This window comes from Erinaceus europaeus, chromosome 6 (genome assembly GCF_950295315.1).
Source record: "Erinaceus europaeus chromosome 6, mEriEur2.1, whole genome shotgun sequence".
Classification (NCBI taxonomy): Eukaryota; Metazoa; Chordata; class Mammalia; order Eulipotyphla; family Erinaceidae; genus Erinaceus; species Erinaceus europaeus.
In genome coordinates, this window is record NC_080167.1 from 54,395,503 (window position 1) to 54,415,287 (window position 19,785).

General features: G+C 39.6%; 1 protein-coding gene across 1 annotated transcript in view; it reads right to left on the reverse strand.

Annotated features, from left to right (window-relative positions):
- The window catches only part of CUBN (cubilin), a 289,660-nt gene that overhangs the window by 193,273 nt on the left and 76,602 nt on the right, over positions 1-19,785 (reverse strand). The window contains exon 28 of the mRNA XM_060192232.1: positions 428-578. Coding sequence (XP_060048215.1) covers positions 428-578 — 151 coding nt within the window. The remainder of the gene's footprint in view (positions 1-427; positions 579-19,785) is intronic.

The window sequence follows — 19,785 nt, forward strand, 5'->3', positions numbered from 1 at the left end:
TAAGAAGTTATCCTAGACCTAATTCCTGTACATTTGACTTCACTTCCAGTCTCTTTCTTCTCTCTTTCTCTCTCTCTTTTGGCACAGAGGCATCACTGCTCTGGGTCTTTTTCAAATACAAACAGGGAAAGTTAGCACAGCACCAAAGCTTTCCCCAGTGAGGTGGGGCCAGGCTGGAACATGGATCACATCCATGGCCTTCCCAGGTGAGCCAGGTCCTTGATGGTCTCTCATAACTCTAATGGATTTAAGTCTCCAGGTTCCACCAATATTTCAGTAACTCTCTAAGGTCTAATATCAGATTATTACCAGAATTCTATTATTTATTGGCAACATAGTTTCCAAATATAGATAGACTCAGAAAGGGATAAATTCTTTATCAAAAAGAGCAGCTACCAAAAATCATGGAGACTGGAGCAAGGCTTACCTTGAACGAACCACTGCATCTGAAAGCCTTTCTCCTGGTGGCCAACACCATCAGTATGGAACAGCACATGGAGCCTGGAGCCTGTGGTGCTCCCTAAAGGAGGTACCTCTGTTCCACAGTAGCGCCCAATCCTCTGGGGGCCATCATAAAGCTGAAATCAAAAAGAAATTTCCCAGTGAAAAGATAAAAAGAAAAATCTTCACATAATCTATCAGACCAGAAAGCAGTATCTACCCATGAAGAGAGAGTTGTTCCTTGGCTCAAAAGTTAAGGAGCACTCCTTGAGGTGGGTTGAGTATTGGGCACATGACATAAAAAAAAACTGAACAGGTAGTTACAGAGAGATAACTTACACATACATCTGATTCCTAAGTTCAAGAAATTTGGAAATCCAGCTGTTGTGTGATTTTATGTCATCATTTCATGCTTTCCCAAAACATAACCCACAGAGTAAAGAGTCTGAATGAGATGCCTGAACATATTAACAACACATAAGCCATGTTCAGTAAATCATTTTATAATTGTGAGTTGCAATTTTTAAGTAGTAAATGTAAAAAATTAGACATTTTAGACAGTTGATAAAACTAAAATACAAATATTAGTCCTAATGAAGATTACCACTGTCAATGTCAGAAATTCCCTTTGGCAATATTTCCCATTTATTTATATATGTACAGACATGTATGTGTGCAGGTATACATATGTGTATGAAGAGGGGTGTCCCCAAGTTGTTGATTTCCTTTTAATGAACCTATAATATCTCCAGTCTTTTATTAATATAAATATCTGTTTGGCAATGGAGCACTGAACCCAAGATCTCTTGCATGCTTTCTATCACTGAACTACCTCCTTCCTTGGCATTTCTTTCTTTCTTTTTTTTTTTTTTTTCCCCAACCAGAGCACTGGTCAGCTCTGGTTTCTGGTGATGCAGAGAACTGAACTTAAGGCTTCAGAGCTCCAGGTATGCATAACCATTATCCTATGAACCCCACACAAGCATAATTTTTTTTAATGTTTTCTGAGACAGAACTACAGAAGAGAGAAGAGAGAGGAAACGAGAGGAAAAGAGAAGGCAAGGATGCTGGGAGGTAGCTCACCAGTTGAGCACATACTTCACCATGCCGAAAGACCTGGGTTCAAGCCCCTGCTCATCACAAGGAGTTCCTGCTTGTGAGAACAGTCCTATGGTGCCACTCCTCTCTCTGTCTCACTCCTTTCCCTCTATTATACTCTCTCATTCTTAAAAAAAAAAAAAACACAATAAATAGTGGTGGGATCATTTAAGCAGAGTCCTATCAATAACCCTGGTGGTTAAAAATAGAGAGAACCTATATTTCCCCCAGTCCTGGAACCTTAGGGTGGGGCCCACTTTCCTGCATGCTTCTCTCAATTCATATAAAATAATATTGCATCCACCGATCGCAACCTAATCAACGTAATGAGTGCCACCCTAGCATGCTTCATTTCAGACTGTGTCCAGAGACTTCAGGTGCAGAACGACAACCCTTCAGCTTCATCACTCAGGTGAGATCTTTCCTTTCATAGTATTCTCTAAGTCAATTCCAGGTGGTCCACTTCCTAACAAAGTCCCAAAGCCTAGATATAGACCAGGTCCCCTGAGATAGAGCATATGTTCACACGTGTCCATAAACCAGGGCAAAATATATACCTGAAAGCAAAAATACAAAAGAGTCTTCAGTGAGTACCCCCCAACACTTCATCTGCACTATAACAGCCTTTAGGTCCATGATTGGTCAACACTTTGTTTGGCTTTGTATGTTAACTCTCTTTTCAGCCATCAGGTTCCGGATACCAGCAGGATGCCGACCAGACTTCCCTGGACTGACAACCCCACCAATGTGTCCTGGAGCTCCGCTTCCCCAGACACCTACCCTACTAGGGAAAGAGAGGCAGACTGGGAGTATGGACCGACCAGTCAACGCCCATGTTCAGTGGGGAAGCAATTACAGAAGCCAGACCTTCCACCTTCTGCAACCCACAACGAGGGATAGAGAATGGGAAAGCTATCAGGGGAGGGGATGGGATATGGAGATCAGGTGGTAGGAATTGTGTGGAGTTGTACCCCTCCTATCCTACAGTTCTGTTAACATCTCCTTTCTTAAATATAAATAAATAAATAAATAAATAGAGAGGGAGAGACATCAAAGCACTACTTCACCAGCCAGAGAGATCCATTTATTTTCATCCCTGGTGGTGTCCGCAGTGCTTTCATGCATTGTGCTATGGACTAAGCGTGAGTCCTCGCATGGCAAGCATGCGTTCTACCTGAGAGGCCCTGAGTTCCCTGCTTATCTAAGTATGTCACTAGACAGTCTGTGCAAGCAATTTAATGATGGCATTAAATGCCACTAAAATACTGTATTTGAATTACCATTTTACTATTCATTTAGCTTACTTCCAATCATTTTATTAATGTAAATGTTTTTATTTTTATTTTTAATGTCCCTCAGGAAAGATACCTAGGAGAGTGAATCAAAGAGTATTATATATATATATATATATATATATATATATATATATATATATATATATATATATATATAGTTAAATTTCTTACCAGAAAGCTTATCAACAATTTATCCTCCTAGAAGCAGTTTACAGGAAAGCTCATCACAATGAATTTTTGGCAAGTGTATCTTCTTTATTTTTTAAGCAGGTAGTGATAGTGAAGGTTTGGGATTTTATTGCTGTTGTCTTAATTTGTGTTTCTTTGAAGCTGAAGGGTGTGTGTGTCTGTGTGTTTATTGGACATTTATATTTCTTCTCTTGAAACTTTTCTGTTGAATTCTTTATGTATTTCCCCATTAAGGCATTTACACTTCCTTTGTGCATCCTTTATTTTTTTTAATAAAAAATTTTCATCAGATACATAGATCCAACTCTCCCACCTAAAAATAAATAAAACTTCTCTGCTAAATCTTTTCAACAAGGAAATATAACAATAATCCAAAAAGATGGACTTCCTCATGACTCAGAGCACTGTTTTCTTTTAATCCCCTGGTGTCCACAGTAAACACTCTGTTCCAGTTACCCTGGGAATGGGATGCCTATGACAATGAAACGGGAAATGTCTGGTCATTAACTCCTTGGCTTCCTTAATTAGTACCAGGAAGAGTAAACATATGTAAGAGTATGAGTGAACATATGTATTTACATAACTGTAGAAAAAATGTGTAATTTCTAAATTATCTAATTATTTTTACTTACTGAAGTATTAGGGTGCAAATGCTGACACATTTTGACTTGAACACAGAAAACTTTGAAATCAAATTTTGCAAAGCACTTCTATGGAGTCTTCCCTATCCCCAGTGGTCAGTCAAAAATCAGTTTTCCTTTGAAAACTCTTGATTTTTTTCCTTTGTGCTTCTTTTGTGGGAATGGTCACACTGCCTTGTATTCTAGTCAGAGGAATGTGTGCCTTATCTCCCTTAGATTATAAGTTTCCTTCCTTAGAGTCCAGACCAATTCTCACTGTCTAGCCAGGGTTCCTGATATGTCTCCAGTGAATGAACACAGTGAATTAGTTCAAACTGCATTTCTTTTAATGAGACATACCCTGCATTGATTATAATTTGAACCCTGCGTGGTCAGATGTACATTGGGCTCTATGTGTAAGCATGCGATGCTTGGGTCAGCATCCTGTGTGACCACTCTATAGAAAGTGGGCCCTGTTCAAGGGGAAAGGCCTTTTTCAAGGTCATAAGTGTGACCACTCTATAGAAAGTGGGCCCTATTCAAGGGAAAAGGCCTTTTTCAAGGTCATAATAAATCACAGATTTTTAAATCTTGGCCTCTCTGTGTGAGTTCTCAAAATTTGCTGCTTATAAAATAGACACACTTGTGAGATTTGGGGTTAGAATATCAGAGATTACAAAGAGAAGCTCAGAAGTCCACATTCAAATTTGTTACCCTTGTTATAGCCCTTGTTGTTATTGTTGCCGCTGCTATTGTAGTTGCTGGATAGGACAGAGAGAAATTGAGAGAGGAGGGGAAGACACAGACGGGGAGAGATAGACACCTTCAGACCTGCTTCACCACCCGTGAAGTGACCCCTACTGCAAGTGAGGAATGGGGCTCAAACCGGGATCTTTATGCTGGTCAGTGCTCTTTGCACCATGTTCGCTTAACCCGCCACACTACTACTAAGCCCCAAATTTTTTAAAATTAAATCTAGTGTATGAATTCCAGGTCAAAACTAATTAATACAAAAGCCAGCATACTGTGTTCAAGCAGGAGCATAGTCATAAGAAAATGCCCTGCTATTTTCCACCCTAGAATGTTCACTCCTAACTTTGCATTGATAGTTCAGTGACCCAAACTTTCATTACTTCATCTTAGGCAGAAAAACACAAAGTAAATTTTTCTTTATAACCACTGGCACTCTATGTTTGATAGATCTTATGAAGTGACCTTTTGAGGCAACATGTTTCAGTTTATACAAGGTTATAGATACTATAAATTTTTTGCCTCCCAGTCCAGAAAGGCTCAGGAATAAGACATGTTCATATAACTTGGAGGGGATTCTTTGTCTTCCTTCCAGATGGGATTACCTCATTGAAGGAGAGTCCCTGAGTCCCAGTAGTTCTTAAATAACACATTGTGAAGCAGGACAAGGAGCAAAGGGGGGGGGGGGTAGCTGAGAGGAAGGACCCTGATGAATGACAATTAATTTCTCTTTGCCTTTGGACTGGAGAGAATGATGTATTGAAATAAACATCCAGAGGACCTTGATGAAAATGCCTAAATATAGTGTCAAATAAATTAATGGATTAATTAGTGCAGAACAATACCGCTATACAAAATTAAAATCCCATACCCCAATTCTATGTCCTCCTAATGTTTATACTTAATTAAATCAGGTTTTTTGTTTATATCCATACAGATGGCTAATGTCACCTCTACAATCCATTTTCGTGTAAATTTACCCCACAAAAAGGAACAGTCGTTTTTTCACAGTACACAAATACTAGTTACCATGGAAATGAGTTGGGGCTTGCTGCTTTAAATTCTGTTTTCAGAGATGAATGTTAGCCACAGGACATTCCAGCTGTGACTCATCGCCACTAGTGGCTAGCATGCTGGCTTGATTTTATTAAGGCACCATAGGATTTCCCCTGCTTTCACGAAGTCTACAGATCTGCTTGATATGAACAATATTTATGGTTGGAATTAAATTCACACAAAGAAAACTAGCTGAAGCTAAAGAGAAAGAAAGAGAGAGAGAAAGAGAGAGAGAGAGAGAGGTTTGGATTTCATATCTGAATGTGCAGATCTAACTTGTACAACTATATTAAGAGTTTATTTTTTTTTTTAGTATCTTGAGTAATGCTTGTATTTTCAAGATGAACACTAAATATATCTTCAGTGTGGGTATGGACACACACACACACACACACACAACTTCCTATGAGGTATCTTCATTCTCTTAATTCATTATTATCTTAAAGATTATTCATGCAAGATTTTTGTGACTTTAGATCCTCCCTGCCCCCACCCCACCCCAAAATATCTAAGCCACTCTTAGGACACTCAGAGAGGAAGGAAATCTCTTGCCTTAGCCACACTTAGCAAGTTCTATCTACTTCCTTTGCATGGGTTTGATAATTTGGTGCAAACACGCACACACACATTTTTAAACCAGCAGTGACTTTAGAAACCAATTGCAATATGAAAAGATTTGTGAACTCCTTCAAAATATTAATGATGCTTGCATAAAAGGTGGGAGATAAAAAGCCCAGGACACATTGTAGAGTTAGTCCAATTTCTGTAAGATTATACTTTAGGAATCAAGAAAATACAAGATTGAAGTGAGTAGATTTCAGGCACAGCTACTGTGTAAATATACCTGTTCCCTCAGTAGGAATCAACTTCAGAAACTGCAAAAACTTTCAAGCATTAGGAGGTGGGTCAGCAATAGAGTGCATGCCTTCCAAATCTCTAGCATCATGTGAGAGAAACCATGTACAGTGGAGCAGTGTTTTGTACTCTCACTCTTACACATACACTTTCATGAAAATAAAAAATAATTCTTAAAAAAAAATGTGTGTTTCACATGCCTTTTGTTGCTAAGCTGTTTTGATTTTCTGGAAATTTTGTATCTAGTATATGAAAATTATGACTCATGTAAGCAAACATGGAATATATAGATTGGCTTTATTTTCTAACCTCATTTGGAATCATCATGATAGCTAAAACTTTACTTTAGATTAGCATCAATTTTTTTTCTGCCACCAGGGTTATTGCTGGGGTTTAGGGCCACCATTAAGAATCCACTGCATGCAGCAGTTTTTTTTTTCTTTCTAATTTTTTTAAATAGAACAGAGAGTAATTGAGAGGAAGGGGGGAGATAGATACCCTCCTCACCTACTTCCTATTACAGTTCTCTCACTCACTCCAAAGCTAACTTTATCAAAGCAAGGACTGCAAAAGCTGAATAAGGGCAAGAGACTGGCAAACTTTAATGATGACTCATTAGTCACTATCAGGCCACCCCATCAGCTGGGGCTCTAATTGGGGAGTCCTGAGATTCCCAAAAAGACATGATGGGCTTAAAACTCGTATAAATCCCTCTCTCCATTATTACCAGTCATTTCTACCAGGAACAACACAATAGACCCCTTTGTGGGCTCCCATAGGACCCTGCCCTCAACTTAGACCAACAACGGTAGAGAATGTTCCATCCTCTGAAGGGAGGCTGGACAACATACTAGATGCTACACCTGAGGAAGATGGGTCAATATTGGGGCATCTTTGAATGTCCCTACTCATACCACAGAATGTGAGCTCAAATCTACAGGATGCAGAGGTCACATAGTCTCCTAAGCTGAATATGGGCCCCAGACCACATAAAATTGATGGGGTTTATAGTCAATAATATTTATACCACTTTCCCATATTAGGGAGCTACTTTCTTCCCTGATCCAGAATTCTGGTCCTTTTTCCAACCATGACATCATCTCCCCAGACAGTAACTTGGACCCACCTGCATATCAGATTTCAGGCTCAGGGGAAAAAAGAAAAAAACTAGTATAGCCACAGGCCCTATGGAATATAACTAAAATATGCCTACTATCTATTTACAAAATGGAAGACTCCCCAACTCTTCATCTGCACTATTCCAGCCTTTAGGTCCATGATTGGTCAACAATTTGTTTGGCTTTGCATGTTAACTCTCTTGTCAACCACCAGGTTCCAGATGCTAGCATGATGCCGACCAGACTTCCCTGGACAGACAAACCCACCAATGTGTCCTGGAGCCCCACTTCCCCAGAGCCCTTCCCCACTAGGGAAAGAGAGAGACAGGCTGGGAGTATGGGTAGACCTGTCAATGCCCATTTTCAGCTGAGAAGCAATTACAGAAGCCAGACCTTCCACCTTCTGCATCCCACAATGACCTTGGGTCCATACTCCCAGAGGGTAAAGAATGGGAAAGCTATCAGGGGAAGGGATGGGATACAGACTTCTGGTGGTGGGAATTGTGTGGAGTTTTACCCCTCTTATCCTATGGTTTAGTCAATGTTTCCTTTTTATAAATAAATTTTTTTTAAAAAAATAGAGAGACACCTGCAGACCTACTACATCACTTGTGAAGTTTCCCCCCTGCAGGAGGGGGTCAAGGGTTTGAACCCAGCTCTTAGAAATATGTGCACTTAACTAGCGGTGCCACTGCCTGGCCCCTAGATTGGCATCCAATTCATAATTTTTCTAAGTTTTTTTTAAATTTAAGTGTAAGTTTTTCTGGAAGCAAATCTTTGTTACAGTAGAGAATAGTTGTGAAAAATTAACTGTAGCTTATTTGGAGAAATTAAATCTATAGATTCTGTAGGGTGGTCTCATTAAACTCTTGGAGAAAATGGGCTCATTTTCCTGTTACAAATCTTTGAAAAAAATTTAAAAAGTATTTTTATCTTTTAACATTTAGCATGTAATTAAAATGACTCATCTGTTGTGTAGAAGAATTTTATGTGACAGAAAATCCTCTATTCTTTGCAGAAAACAAAAACACTAATCAAAGATGGCATCCACGTTTCTGAGCTGTACACAAATGGATTTTTGGAAAAATTATAATCAATAATAAATATTGAATTTCAATCAAAAGCAGAAGAGTTCTTTAATTAGGGGCTGGGTGGTTGAGCAATAGTCCAGGTTCCCCTGCTCCCTACCTGCTAGGGAAAGCAATCGTTCTATTTTTCCCTCCCTTTTCAATTTCTCTCAGGCCTGTCAAATAAATATAAAGAATAAATAAATACATAAATAAAGGCTTCTGGGAGCAGTGGTTTACAGTATTGGCACCAAGCCCCAGTGATAACCCTGGTGGTAACTAAAAAGAATTGTACTTTCATGATGGGGATATACTGCTAAACATGGGCAGAGTCAGGCTCTGGTTCACAGTCTGGTCCAGACTAAAATTTGCTTAAAATACAATGTTATGGAAGTTATTTAAGACTCTTAGGTTTAATTTATTTAGAAATGTGGAATCAAGGGAGTCAGGTGGTAGCACAGAGGGTTAAGTGCACATGGCGCAAAGCGCGAGGACAGGCATAAAGATCCCGGTTCGAGCCCCTGGCTCCGCACCTGCAGGGGAGTCGCTTCACAAGCGGTGAAGCAGGTCTGCAGGTGTTTATCTTTCTCTTCCCCCTCTCTATCTTCCCCTCCCCTCTCCATTTCTCTCTGTCCTATCCAACAATGACAACATCAATAACAACAAGAATAATAACTACAACAATAAAACAACAAGGGCAACAAAAAGGAAATAAATATTTTTTTAAATCTTAAAAACAAAAAAAAGAAATGTGGAATCATAATGGTACTTATCTCAGAGTTTGTGTAAATAGCAAATGAGACAAATCATCTACCAGGCTGATCATGAGGCCTACTATATAGGGTATATCCAAAATGTTACTTTAACTCTTGGTCACATAGACTGGATTTATTTTTAGAGAAACCACTCCATAAATTGCTTTGGAAAGACATAAGATGGGCATAGAGAGAACTCGAGATGACTCTTGTAAAAGACTTCACAGAAATCAGCTTTGATGGGCCAGACAGGAAAGTAGAGTTAATGAATCATGGGTGAGGAGATAGACTGTCATCACTTGCCATGTGTAACCATGACAACCTGGTTCTGTGCAGAGAGCAGGCCTCCCTGGGGTGGGGTGCACAACCCAGCACTAATCAAGGTGAGCGTGGTCTCTGTGTGTGTCAGGGTGACAGGAGATGGGACATTAGAACATGCAAGGAAACCTGTAAAGACTGGTGGTGGGGTGGATGCAAAGAGAGAAGGTAGGAAAGCAGCTCTTCCCTCTTGCATGTTCCCCCTCCCCTTTCTGTTCAGCTCCACCCTATAGCTCCAGCTGTCAAGGGAGTTGGTGAATTCCTATAGCATCTGCTCAGTTTTCTATGCCAACCAAAACTGTAAGATGATCCAAGGGATTGGCCTGATTAGAGTAGGTCTTCATAATGTTGCCTCCTAAGTTTGCATATCAGTCTTCTGGATAAAATTGGAACTTTCAGGGAGGCAAGCAGTGGCACACCTGGTCAGGTGCACATATTACTAGGCACAAGGACCCAGATTTGAGCCCCCACTCCTCACCTGCAGTGGAGACACTTCATGAGTAGTGAAATAGGTCTGCTGGTGTCTTTCTTCCTCTCCCTCTCTTTATCTCCCCATCCCATCTCAATTTCTCTCTGTCCTATCTAGTAAAAAAACTAGAAAGGAAAAAATGGCTGCTAGGAGTATGGGATTTGTGGTGCCAGCACCAAGCCTCAGTGACAATCCTGGTGTCAATAAAAAAAAAAAAAAAAGGAACTTATCAAGTTTACTTTAATCATGAGTAGTTTTTAAAATGCTCCTGTAACTATAATGGAAGTATTCAAGTAAAAATCACAGAGTAGGGTGAAAATCTTCCACTGCAGATGTGTAAAGTTCAGGGAGGAGTTAAAAATAAGAGAACAATAATATCTCTGAGGGTGAATTAGGCACATGCTGGAGCCCATATACAGAGCAAAGTGGATTCTAGAGGATTCCATGATGGTCCTGCAAGATAAAAATCTCTTCTTCCAGTTCTAAACACAGGCTCACATCTTCTCAACAGCACAAGAAAAGCGCCTCTACATCTCCTGTGCTGACAGGGTGGGGCAGGAAGTATGAAGTGTCCATCTAAAATTAAACAGTTACTCATCATGCTAGACTTTGCATGCAAGCAAGAAACACATCAAACGACCACATTCTGAGTTATCTAGTGGCACCATGAATTAGAGAACTGCTTGAAATGAGGCTCATACAATCTTCTTGCCATGTGGTGGCTGGTTACTGTCTGCTCTTACTGGTACACTGACATTTTTATTTCTTCTTTCTGTGGATGACTCATTTTAGTAACCATAAAGCCTGATTTTTAAATTTTTAATATCTATTTATTTTTTTCCTTTTGTTTCCCTTTTTGTCTTATTGTTGTAGTTATTATTGTTACTGATGTTGTCATTGTTAGATAGGACAGAGAGAAATCAAGAGAGGAGAGAAAGACAGAGAAGATGAGAGAAAAATAGACACCTGCAGACCTGCTTCACCACCTGTGAAGTGACTCTCGTGCAGCTGGGAAGCCGGGGGCTCAAACCAGGATACTTATGCCGGTCCTTGTGCTTTGTACCACCTGCGCTTAACTCGCTGTGCTATGCCCGACTCCCCTGATTTGTTTTTTTTAAGCCATTGTCTAATCACAATGTATGCAGGGATATTATAACTACAGTGATGTTTAACTTAGTATTGTTTACAATCGTGGAAGTACAGAAAAACAAAACAAAACAGGAGAACAGTTTGAAAAGTTTCCAAACATCTATGATAAGAAGTGGTGAGTATGTTCCACAATTGTTGTAACAGGCAATGTTGTAATTGATGTGCTACAATACATCACACACACACACACACACACACACACACACACACACAAACACACACCCATCACAAGCTATAGTCAGATGAAGACAAGCCCAAAGATTATGTATAAAATTATTTTTGGAATGCCAAGATAATAGAGATAAGCTTATGTTTATAGCATTATCTGTGGGGCCCTATTGGCATAGCAACATAGATTTACAGTGGCAATGACTTTCCAGTCTCAAAAATCCATTTTTATTATTAATTAATTTATTTATTTATCAGAGCACTGCTCACCTCTGGCTTATGGTGGTGCTGGGGACTGAGCCTGCAACCTTAGCTCCCTTGGGCATTAAAGTCTGTTTGCTTAACTACTACACTAGCTCCCCAACCCAGAATTCTATATCTTTTGGGATCTCATCTACACAGTTGGCCCACTAAAAATGTTATATTGTCTGTTTCCATAATCCTTTTTATGCATCGCAAGAATATACACAAAAATTAGTTCATTAAAAAGATATAGACTGTAATCTCCTCCACCATTAATTTACAACCTTATTTTATCCCTAATGCTTACTTTTTATCATAATTGGGTTTTCAATTTTAATTAGACTAATTATTTATTAAAAAAGAGCTCCTTCAGGTATTCTGGGATAAAGACTTCCTATAAACATAAGTTTTGAAAGCGACTGATAGGGCAACAGGTGCCAAATTCCCTCTCCAGTGGTAAATTGAATGTTCTGAAAGTCGAACATACTCTCCTGCTTATATAAGAACATTAAATTCCATGAACCACAGCCTTCCTTCTGTCAACTGCACTATTACAGTGAAACACTAAGCATGAAATGACTCTGCCTCCAAATATCCTCACTGTCTTCTACAGATGACTTAGAAATAGGGAAGATTCTGGTTACTGAACATGAAATCCTAGAATCTGATACTGGAAAGTCATACAGCACTGCCAAGCAGTCTTCCCCCAAAGCTCAGGGAAGTGAAGGAAGGGAAGAAAACTTGGTAAATACAGGGGAAATGCAAGAACTGCAGGGCAAAAAAGGTGCTTTTTGAAGAAAGTCTGAAATATAGCAGGTGGAAATCTTTCCCATTTTAAAAAGTAGATGGCCAGTATAATTAACTGAAAGTCATAAAGTGAATTATTGGTTTTTCAGAAAGGCTATGAAGCATTTTTGCATAGAAAAACATAAAAAAATATGTTGTGACTTCTCCAACAGCCCAATATAACTTAGCATTGCAAGCTATGCAAACCTATTGACCCTGTTATTGAATGGGAGAGACTCTCAATGCCTGTGAGCTATCCCAGGGGCAGAGCTAGGTGAAAGTCATCAGGATGTGAAATGTGTATAGAGTAATTTTATGTTTTGAGAAACTGTGGGTCACTGAGAAACAATCAGGAGGTTTATTATTATTCATCCTGATCTTGTCCTTCATGTCTCAGAGAATATTAAGAGAGGAAACACACAGTTGCTTTTGAATTCCAGAGCAAAGGTTCTCTTTGAAAGCTAGCATGTTTGCTTCATTAACTGCAGCAATCTAATGCAGTCACATGAAGATTCTTCATTATAACGGATAGGCAGGAAAAACCAGCATTATCTTTTGAGGGAAAGGACATTAATCATACTGAGATAATATTTTATAATTTTTTTAAAAAATGACATTTTACTCCAATAACTTTGGAGTCTTAAAATTCTTATAAAATGTCTCTTGTTACATTTAATGACACTATAAAATATTTGGCTGTTTTAATCAAAGGATGCATTTTATTTTGAACTTCGTTTGAATCTAGATCATGATTAATACAATGCTGGACTCATAAATGGTATATTATAGTCTAGGTTATGCATGGTTTTAAATGGTTTCTGTCCTCAGAAGTGAAATCACTTATCTCTGAATTCTAAGCAAAATGCTTGCATTGCTCGTGTAAACTTCCTTGGCAGGCAGTTGCAGGAAACATGATTCATCTGCCCAGGAAGTGTTTAAGGAGGCACCATGATGATGAGAGTCAGCTCAGACCCATCACAAAATCTACTCTGCATTTTCCCACTGACAACTGGGATTTTACCTACCACACTCCTTAGATTCAGATACAGAGACAGAAGAAAAGTGAAAGACTAAGGGAAAGAAGCCCTGCTCTCAGCACATGAGGCCAGCCTATGGTAATCACAAATGGGATTTCTGTTTTGGGGAACAAAAGACTTTCATTTACTGCCAAAAGCTTTAGAGAACAAATATTAGTCAGTGGAATAGTGTTTGTACTACAATAAAGCCAGATAATACTGACTAGTACTTACTCTGCTAAGTATTATCCTAAATGAGCAGGACAAACCCTTTATATGCATTCTCTAATTTAAAATTCCTAGCAGTTCAATAATGCAGATAGCATTGTTGCCCCAATTTCAAATCTCTGGAAACTGAAGTAAGTAGAAATGTAGTAGTTTGACATTTTGAAAATGTTTACTATTGAAGAGGGATTTTCTTGCTTCATTAGTAATTATTTTTAAATAAGAATTGTTCATTTCAAAATACAGAGAAGTCTTTCTCATCTGTAGCAATAGTGAATAAAAACTAAATGTTAAATGATATTAATAATGCCCCAATTCACTATTAGCCAATGGAATCAATATTTCCCTCATTATCTTTGTTAACGGGGGCTAAAATGCTGGCTTTAGGACTCCTCCCTTATCCTCTGTAAGGCAGGCCCAAGTGCATTAGCAAAGAGGGCTGCAGATCCAAAGAAGAGGGAAATGAAGTGTCAGCCTGAAGAATGAAATGCTCTGTTTGTCATTTTCTCTATATCTAACTGAGATGGTTCTCTTACATAAGAACTGGTATAAATATAAAAGTGAACATTTATGTGTTTTACTCTGTGCTTACCTATTTTACAGATGGGGAGGCTGAAGTAACTTGAAGCTCAATTACTTGCTTAGTGTTCCCTGGCTAGTAAGTAGAGGAGTCTGGGCTTAAACACAGGGTGCTTGGCTCCAGATTCTTCACTCTTAAGTGTTATTCTTGAATTAATATGTGCAGAGACAACTGAGTAAGACTAGATGTTCTATTACTATTCTGTGCACCTGTAAAATATTTTCTCATGAGCAATGGATTTCTAATATACATCAATCTCTGGTTATTAGTAGTACCTTCTAGTAGGGTACTAACAGTTAGGAGCAATCTGATTTAAGCTGTTCTAATTGTAATGAAGATTCCCAAGCATAGCAGAAAGACTGGTGTCTGGAATTACTTCCAGCAGCAGGTTATCTTTAAACCAAAAGTTTAGAGACTGAGTAAAGCATTTCTGGGACCTGACCAGCAGTGATGTATGCTGCAAACACAAACATTGGCTTACACATGGATTTTAAGAGAGGATGTTTTCCTTTGTTTATTTTAAGGATATAAGACATCAAGTCCTGATGCCATCCCTTTATATGTTTATGCCAATGTTTATTACACCCCCATATCATCCTTTCAGTTTTAAAAATAATGCGTTTCACACACCAGAATGGCTAAAAAGGAAATCTCTAATATCTTTAATTGTATACTCATGTTTTCTGTCTCCAGCTATATCATGGAGTAAGTGAATGTGGAAGAAAAAGAAACTATGAACTGCTGGAGCTACTGAACAGACCAAGGTTCTCCTTTTTTTTTTTAAGATTTTTATTTTTATTTATGAGAAAGATAGGAAGAGAGAGAAAGAACCAGACATCACTCTGGCACATGTGCTGCCGGGGATTGAACTCGGGACCTCATGCTTGAGAGTCCAAAGTTTTATCACTGCGCCACCTCCTGGACCACTTTTTTTTTTTTAAAGAAAGGTTCTGCTTTGAGAGTAAATCTGACTCCACAAAAGAAGAGCAGCGACTCACAAGTGAAAGGTCATAAGAAATGGCGGTGGTATTTCCAAAGGACACAAGAGTTATAAGGGTAAGAAACAATGAGGAAAGAATCCAAACTACCTAATGGAAGTTTCGCTCTCTCCAAAAGAAGAGTAAGAGGACAAAAGTAAGCATTTTTTCAGTGCCCAACATTTGCTCTCTCATAAGATTACAACACTCTTATGAGAAAATATAAGTATCCTCTCCACTGTACACCTGAGGAAATCAAGGCAGCAGAAATTAAATTCTATGGCCTGACTTTGAACTAAGTGGTCTCCTGAGCCCATATTCCACTGATGGCAGTGCATGCACCCTATCCAGTGAATTCTCTCAAGCCCCCAGCATGGCTTCTAACAGCTGAAGGATGATCCTAGTCCCACTTAAAACAACTGCCCACAAAAGGTCAAGGATGCCCAAAGATTGTTATTTTTGTCAGTCAGCACCTGAGACCCTCGACCAACCTTCTTAGAGCATTTACTTTAAAAGACCTACAACTATGAGCCTTTCCTCTGTAACTGAGGTGTTTCTGAATCTCTACAACTCTGAATGTCTTTTTTTTTTTCTTTTTGCCTCCAGTGTTATTGCTGGGGCTTGGTGCCTGAACTACAAATCCACTGCTCCTGCAGCCATTTTTTTGATTTTTTTGGATAGGACAGAGAAAAATTGAGAGAGATGGGAAAGACAGGGAGAGAGAAAGATAGACACTTGCAGATCTGTTTCACCGCTTGTGAAATGACCACCTTGCAGGTGTGGAGCCAGGGGCTTGAACCGGGACCCCTGCAATTCATACTATGTGTGCTTAACCCCATGCACCACTGCCCAGCCCCCAACTCTCAGTATCTTCTTCATGGATCCGAAAGCCTTTGAAATGTAATCATAGACAGGATATGGCTGGAAGAATATAGAATTCTAACATGATCGTGGAAGGTTAATAGACAAAAATGGTCAATCACACAGGGACCAAATCTTCATAAATTGTCACTTTCCTGACTCTGCTGGAGTCCCCACATCCTCTCTCACACCTTCTCCACTGAAAATACCCCATGATTTCTGAACAAATTGAAGCTGAGTTTAGTGTGTGCTATACTCTACTCTTTACTTCAGTAGTATAGTGTTGGGAAAAATTTTTCCTCTCCATGCTAACTAGGCCTGGCTTTATATCTCTTTGCTGGTTCCTCAAGCACAACTTTCAATAGCAAAGCCTCCAGCTTCCTGTACATCTGGGATCAGTTATCTTCCCTCAGAAACGCTTTCCATGACCCGTAAGGGATCTCAGTACCCCCATTTCATATTTTTGGAGGGCCCAATAAATTCCTTGATGGTACTGAATTATCTACACTTTGCATTGTGTGACAACTTTCAGTCTTCTTTGTGAAAGCAAGGAAATTTGATGATAAAAGTTTTAGTCCCATGGCCTAACTATGAAAAGATAATTTGAATTCTTGAGTGAATGAATGAACCATTACATTTAGGGTAGTAACAACTTGAGGAAGTACTTTAGCAAAAGCAGAACAAAAAGGAACCCAGTTTAACTATGTATAATTCGATATTTCCCAAATTTATGTCCCAAGGACATTGTTCAACATTTGTGGCACATAGAACTGTCTGGTTTCCCTAAATACAGTCCCCCTTTGTCTTTGTTCCTGAATCACTATGTGGAAGGTATGGAATGCCCACACTGGCTTCTGATATGACTAGGGAGTACACCTGTTTAAGCACCCAGAGTTTATAAGTATCCCATAACTACAGCTAGTGATACCTCAGCTAACAACACTATCACATGGGCCTAGTGTTTCAGTGTTGTGAGAGGGAAATTTTCTCTGGCTGTATACAGAAAACATGCGTATAAGATTGAAGATATTAGAGATTTCATTTTCAGCCATTCTGGCGTGTAAAATGCATTTTTTTCAAAACTGAAAGGATGATATGGAGGTGCAATAAACATAGAAAGGGATGGCATCAGAAAGGGTAATTGGCAAAAGAAAAATCTTACAACAATTCATCTAGGAGGACATGCATTTGACAGAAGCCACTGGCATAGTCAAGGGAACTTAAAACTGACCTGAGTGGGAAAAGAAACGCACAGAATGGAAGAAAAGAATAATGGAAGAGCCGGAGTCTTCACTCGAGTCTCACTGTGTGGGAACCTGCACACATTTATGCACACAGCCCAAATTTGAGTGCTGGCACCTCACAGAAGTAGTCCAGCACCAGAAAAGTTCTAATGATGTCTTGCTGTCTCTTTCTGTTTGAATGAAAAAGGAGCATGAAAGCAATGGGACTGCACATGTGCAAGGCCTCAGCACATCAAAAAATATAAAAAGGGGCTGGCAAGATATTTCACCAGGGTGAATACCTGTTTTTTTTTTTTTTTTTTGCCTCCAGGGTTATTGCTGGGGCTCGGTGCCTGCACTATCAATCCACTGCTCCTGGAGGCTATTTTTTCCCCTTTCATTGTCCTTGTTATTGTTGTTGTTATTGCTGTTGTTGTTGTTGGATAGAACATAGAGAAATGGGAAGAGGAGGGGAAGACAGAGGAGGGGAGAGACAGATAGACACCTGCAGACCTGCTTCACTGCCTGTGAAGCAACACCTCCTTGCCCGTGGGGAGCCTGGGGCTAAAACCGGGATCCTTGAGCCATGCATGCAAACAAAGGTCTGAACCCCCAGTGCTCCACATGGGAACATTGTGGCATTGAGGGAGCTTCAGTGCTGTGATGTCTCTTCTTTATAAAAATGAAAAAAAAAAGAATATAATAGAAGATGACAGTTTCAAAGGAGCCAGAAAAGTAAATGGATAATAAAGTTTAGAATTAGAATACAAGCTAAGTAGATCTGATGCTTGTATAGGCCTTGGTGAGGCAATACACATAATTCAGCAACAATGGTAGCATAAGACCTATGGAACAAAGACATTTGACTGCACTCAAAGACACATTATGGAGAAACCTACTGAAATGTTTATAACTTCTCAAGAGAGCTTTGAAGTAAAATTAAAATGTGTGGTCACAGTGAAAGTAAGCTATAGACAAGTGCTTTTGAGGAAGGGCCTAGGGTTTGGGGGGGGAGGGACTCTACAGAAGAGTAGGTTTGAGATGGGCTATAGGAATATGTTTTTCTGGGGAGTCAGGCTGTAGCGCAGCGGGCTAAGCGCAGGTGGCGCAAAGCACAAGGACCGGCATAAGGATCCCGGTTCGAACCCCGGCTCCCCACCTGCAGGGGAGTCGCTTCACAGGCGGTGAAGCAGGTCTGCAGGTGTCTATCTTTCTCTCCTCCTCTCTGTCTTCCTCTCCTCTCTCCATTTCTCTCTGTCCTATCCAACAATGACAACAACAATAATAACTACAACAATAAAACAACAAGGGCAACAAAAGGGAATAAATAAAACATTAAAATAAATAATAATAAAAAAATTTTAAAAAAAGGAATATGTTTTTCTAATAACACCCCCAGAAGATTCTGGAACACAAGCTGATTTAGAAACTAAGCAGAGGGTGGTCTGGGAGGTGGCACAGTGGATAAAGCACAGTACTCTCAAGCATGAGGTCCCTAGTTCAATCCCCAGCAGCACATGTACCAGGATGATATCTGGTTCTTTCTCTCTCCTCCTATCATTTTTAATGAATAAATAAATAAATTGAATATTTTTTTTAAAAGAAACTAAGCAGAGGGAGTACATCAGCTTCTTCCTCGATAGGGATGGTGATAGTTCACAGAAGAAGTACATCAACACCATTGCAGCAAAAAGAAATATAATGTGTCACTGGGGAAAGGGATTTCAATTCTAAGTATCCTTACATGTCTTATTCTGGAAAAAAAAAAAGTGTGTGACAGTTGCTGAATTCTTTATATGCTCTCTTTCCTCTTCCAAAAAGAAAAGAGTGAAGTGTTACTATGAACTAATTCTGGCCAGCAAAGAAATAGTGGTTAATGAGGAAGTGGCTAAAACAGTAAAAGAGAGATCAATTTCCCCTGGAGCCTGTGATGACTGCCAGACATAAGCCTAAAGTCTGCAAGACTCAGACTTTAAAAAGAGATATAAGCCCATTCCCCACCCCAGAGAAAAGAAAAACGGTAGTAGCAGAAGAAAAGAAAATTGACAATTCTTTTTTAAAAAAAAGGCATATCCTGTACACAAAGTCAGGAATTATTTCTAGAACAGTTGGAGGTAAAACCTCTGCTGGTCTGAGGGGGCTGGAGGTAGTAGAGAGCACATGTCTACATGGACAAGGCCTCAGATCAGAGCACCTCATGGGAGGACCCAAGAGAAGGACTTCCTGAGCTGGGGAGGGGTGCTGCAGTGTCTCTCTCCCTCTCTATCTCCCTCTTTTTCTCACTCTCTATCTTACAAAAAAGAAAAAAAAAGGTTTCCCAAAGAGTTAAGTAGCACACTTGGACAGTGCGCTGTTTTGCCATGCCTGTGGCCCAGGTTCAAGTCTGGTCCCCACTGCACAGAAGGAAGCATCAGTACTGACTGCATTCATTCCTTCTCCCTCTCTGCTTCTGAGTCTCTATGTTTAAAAAAATCATAATAGGGAGTCGGGCTGTAGCGCAGCAGGTTAAGCGCAGTTGGCGCAAAG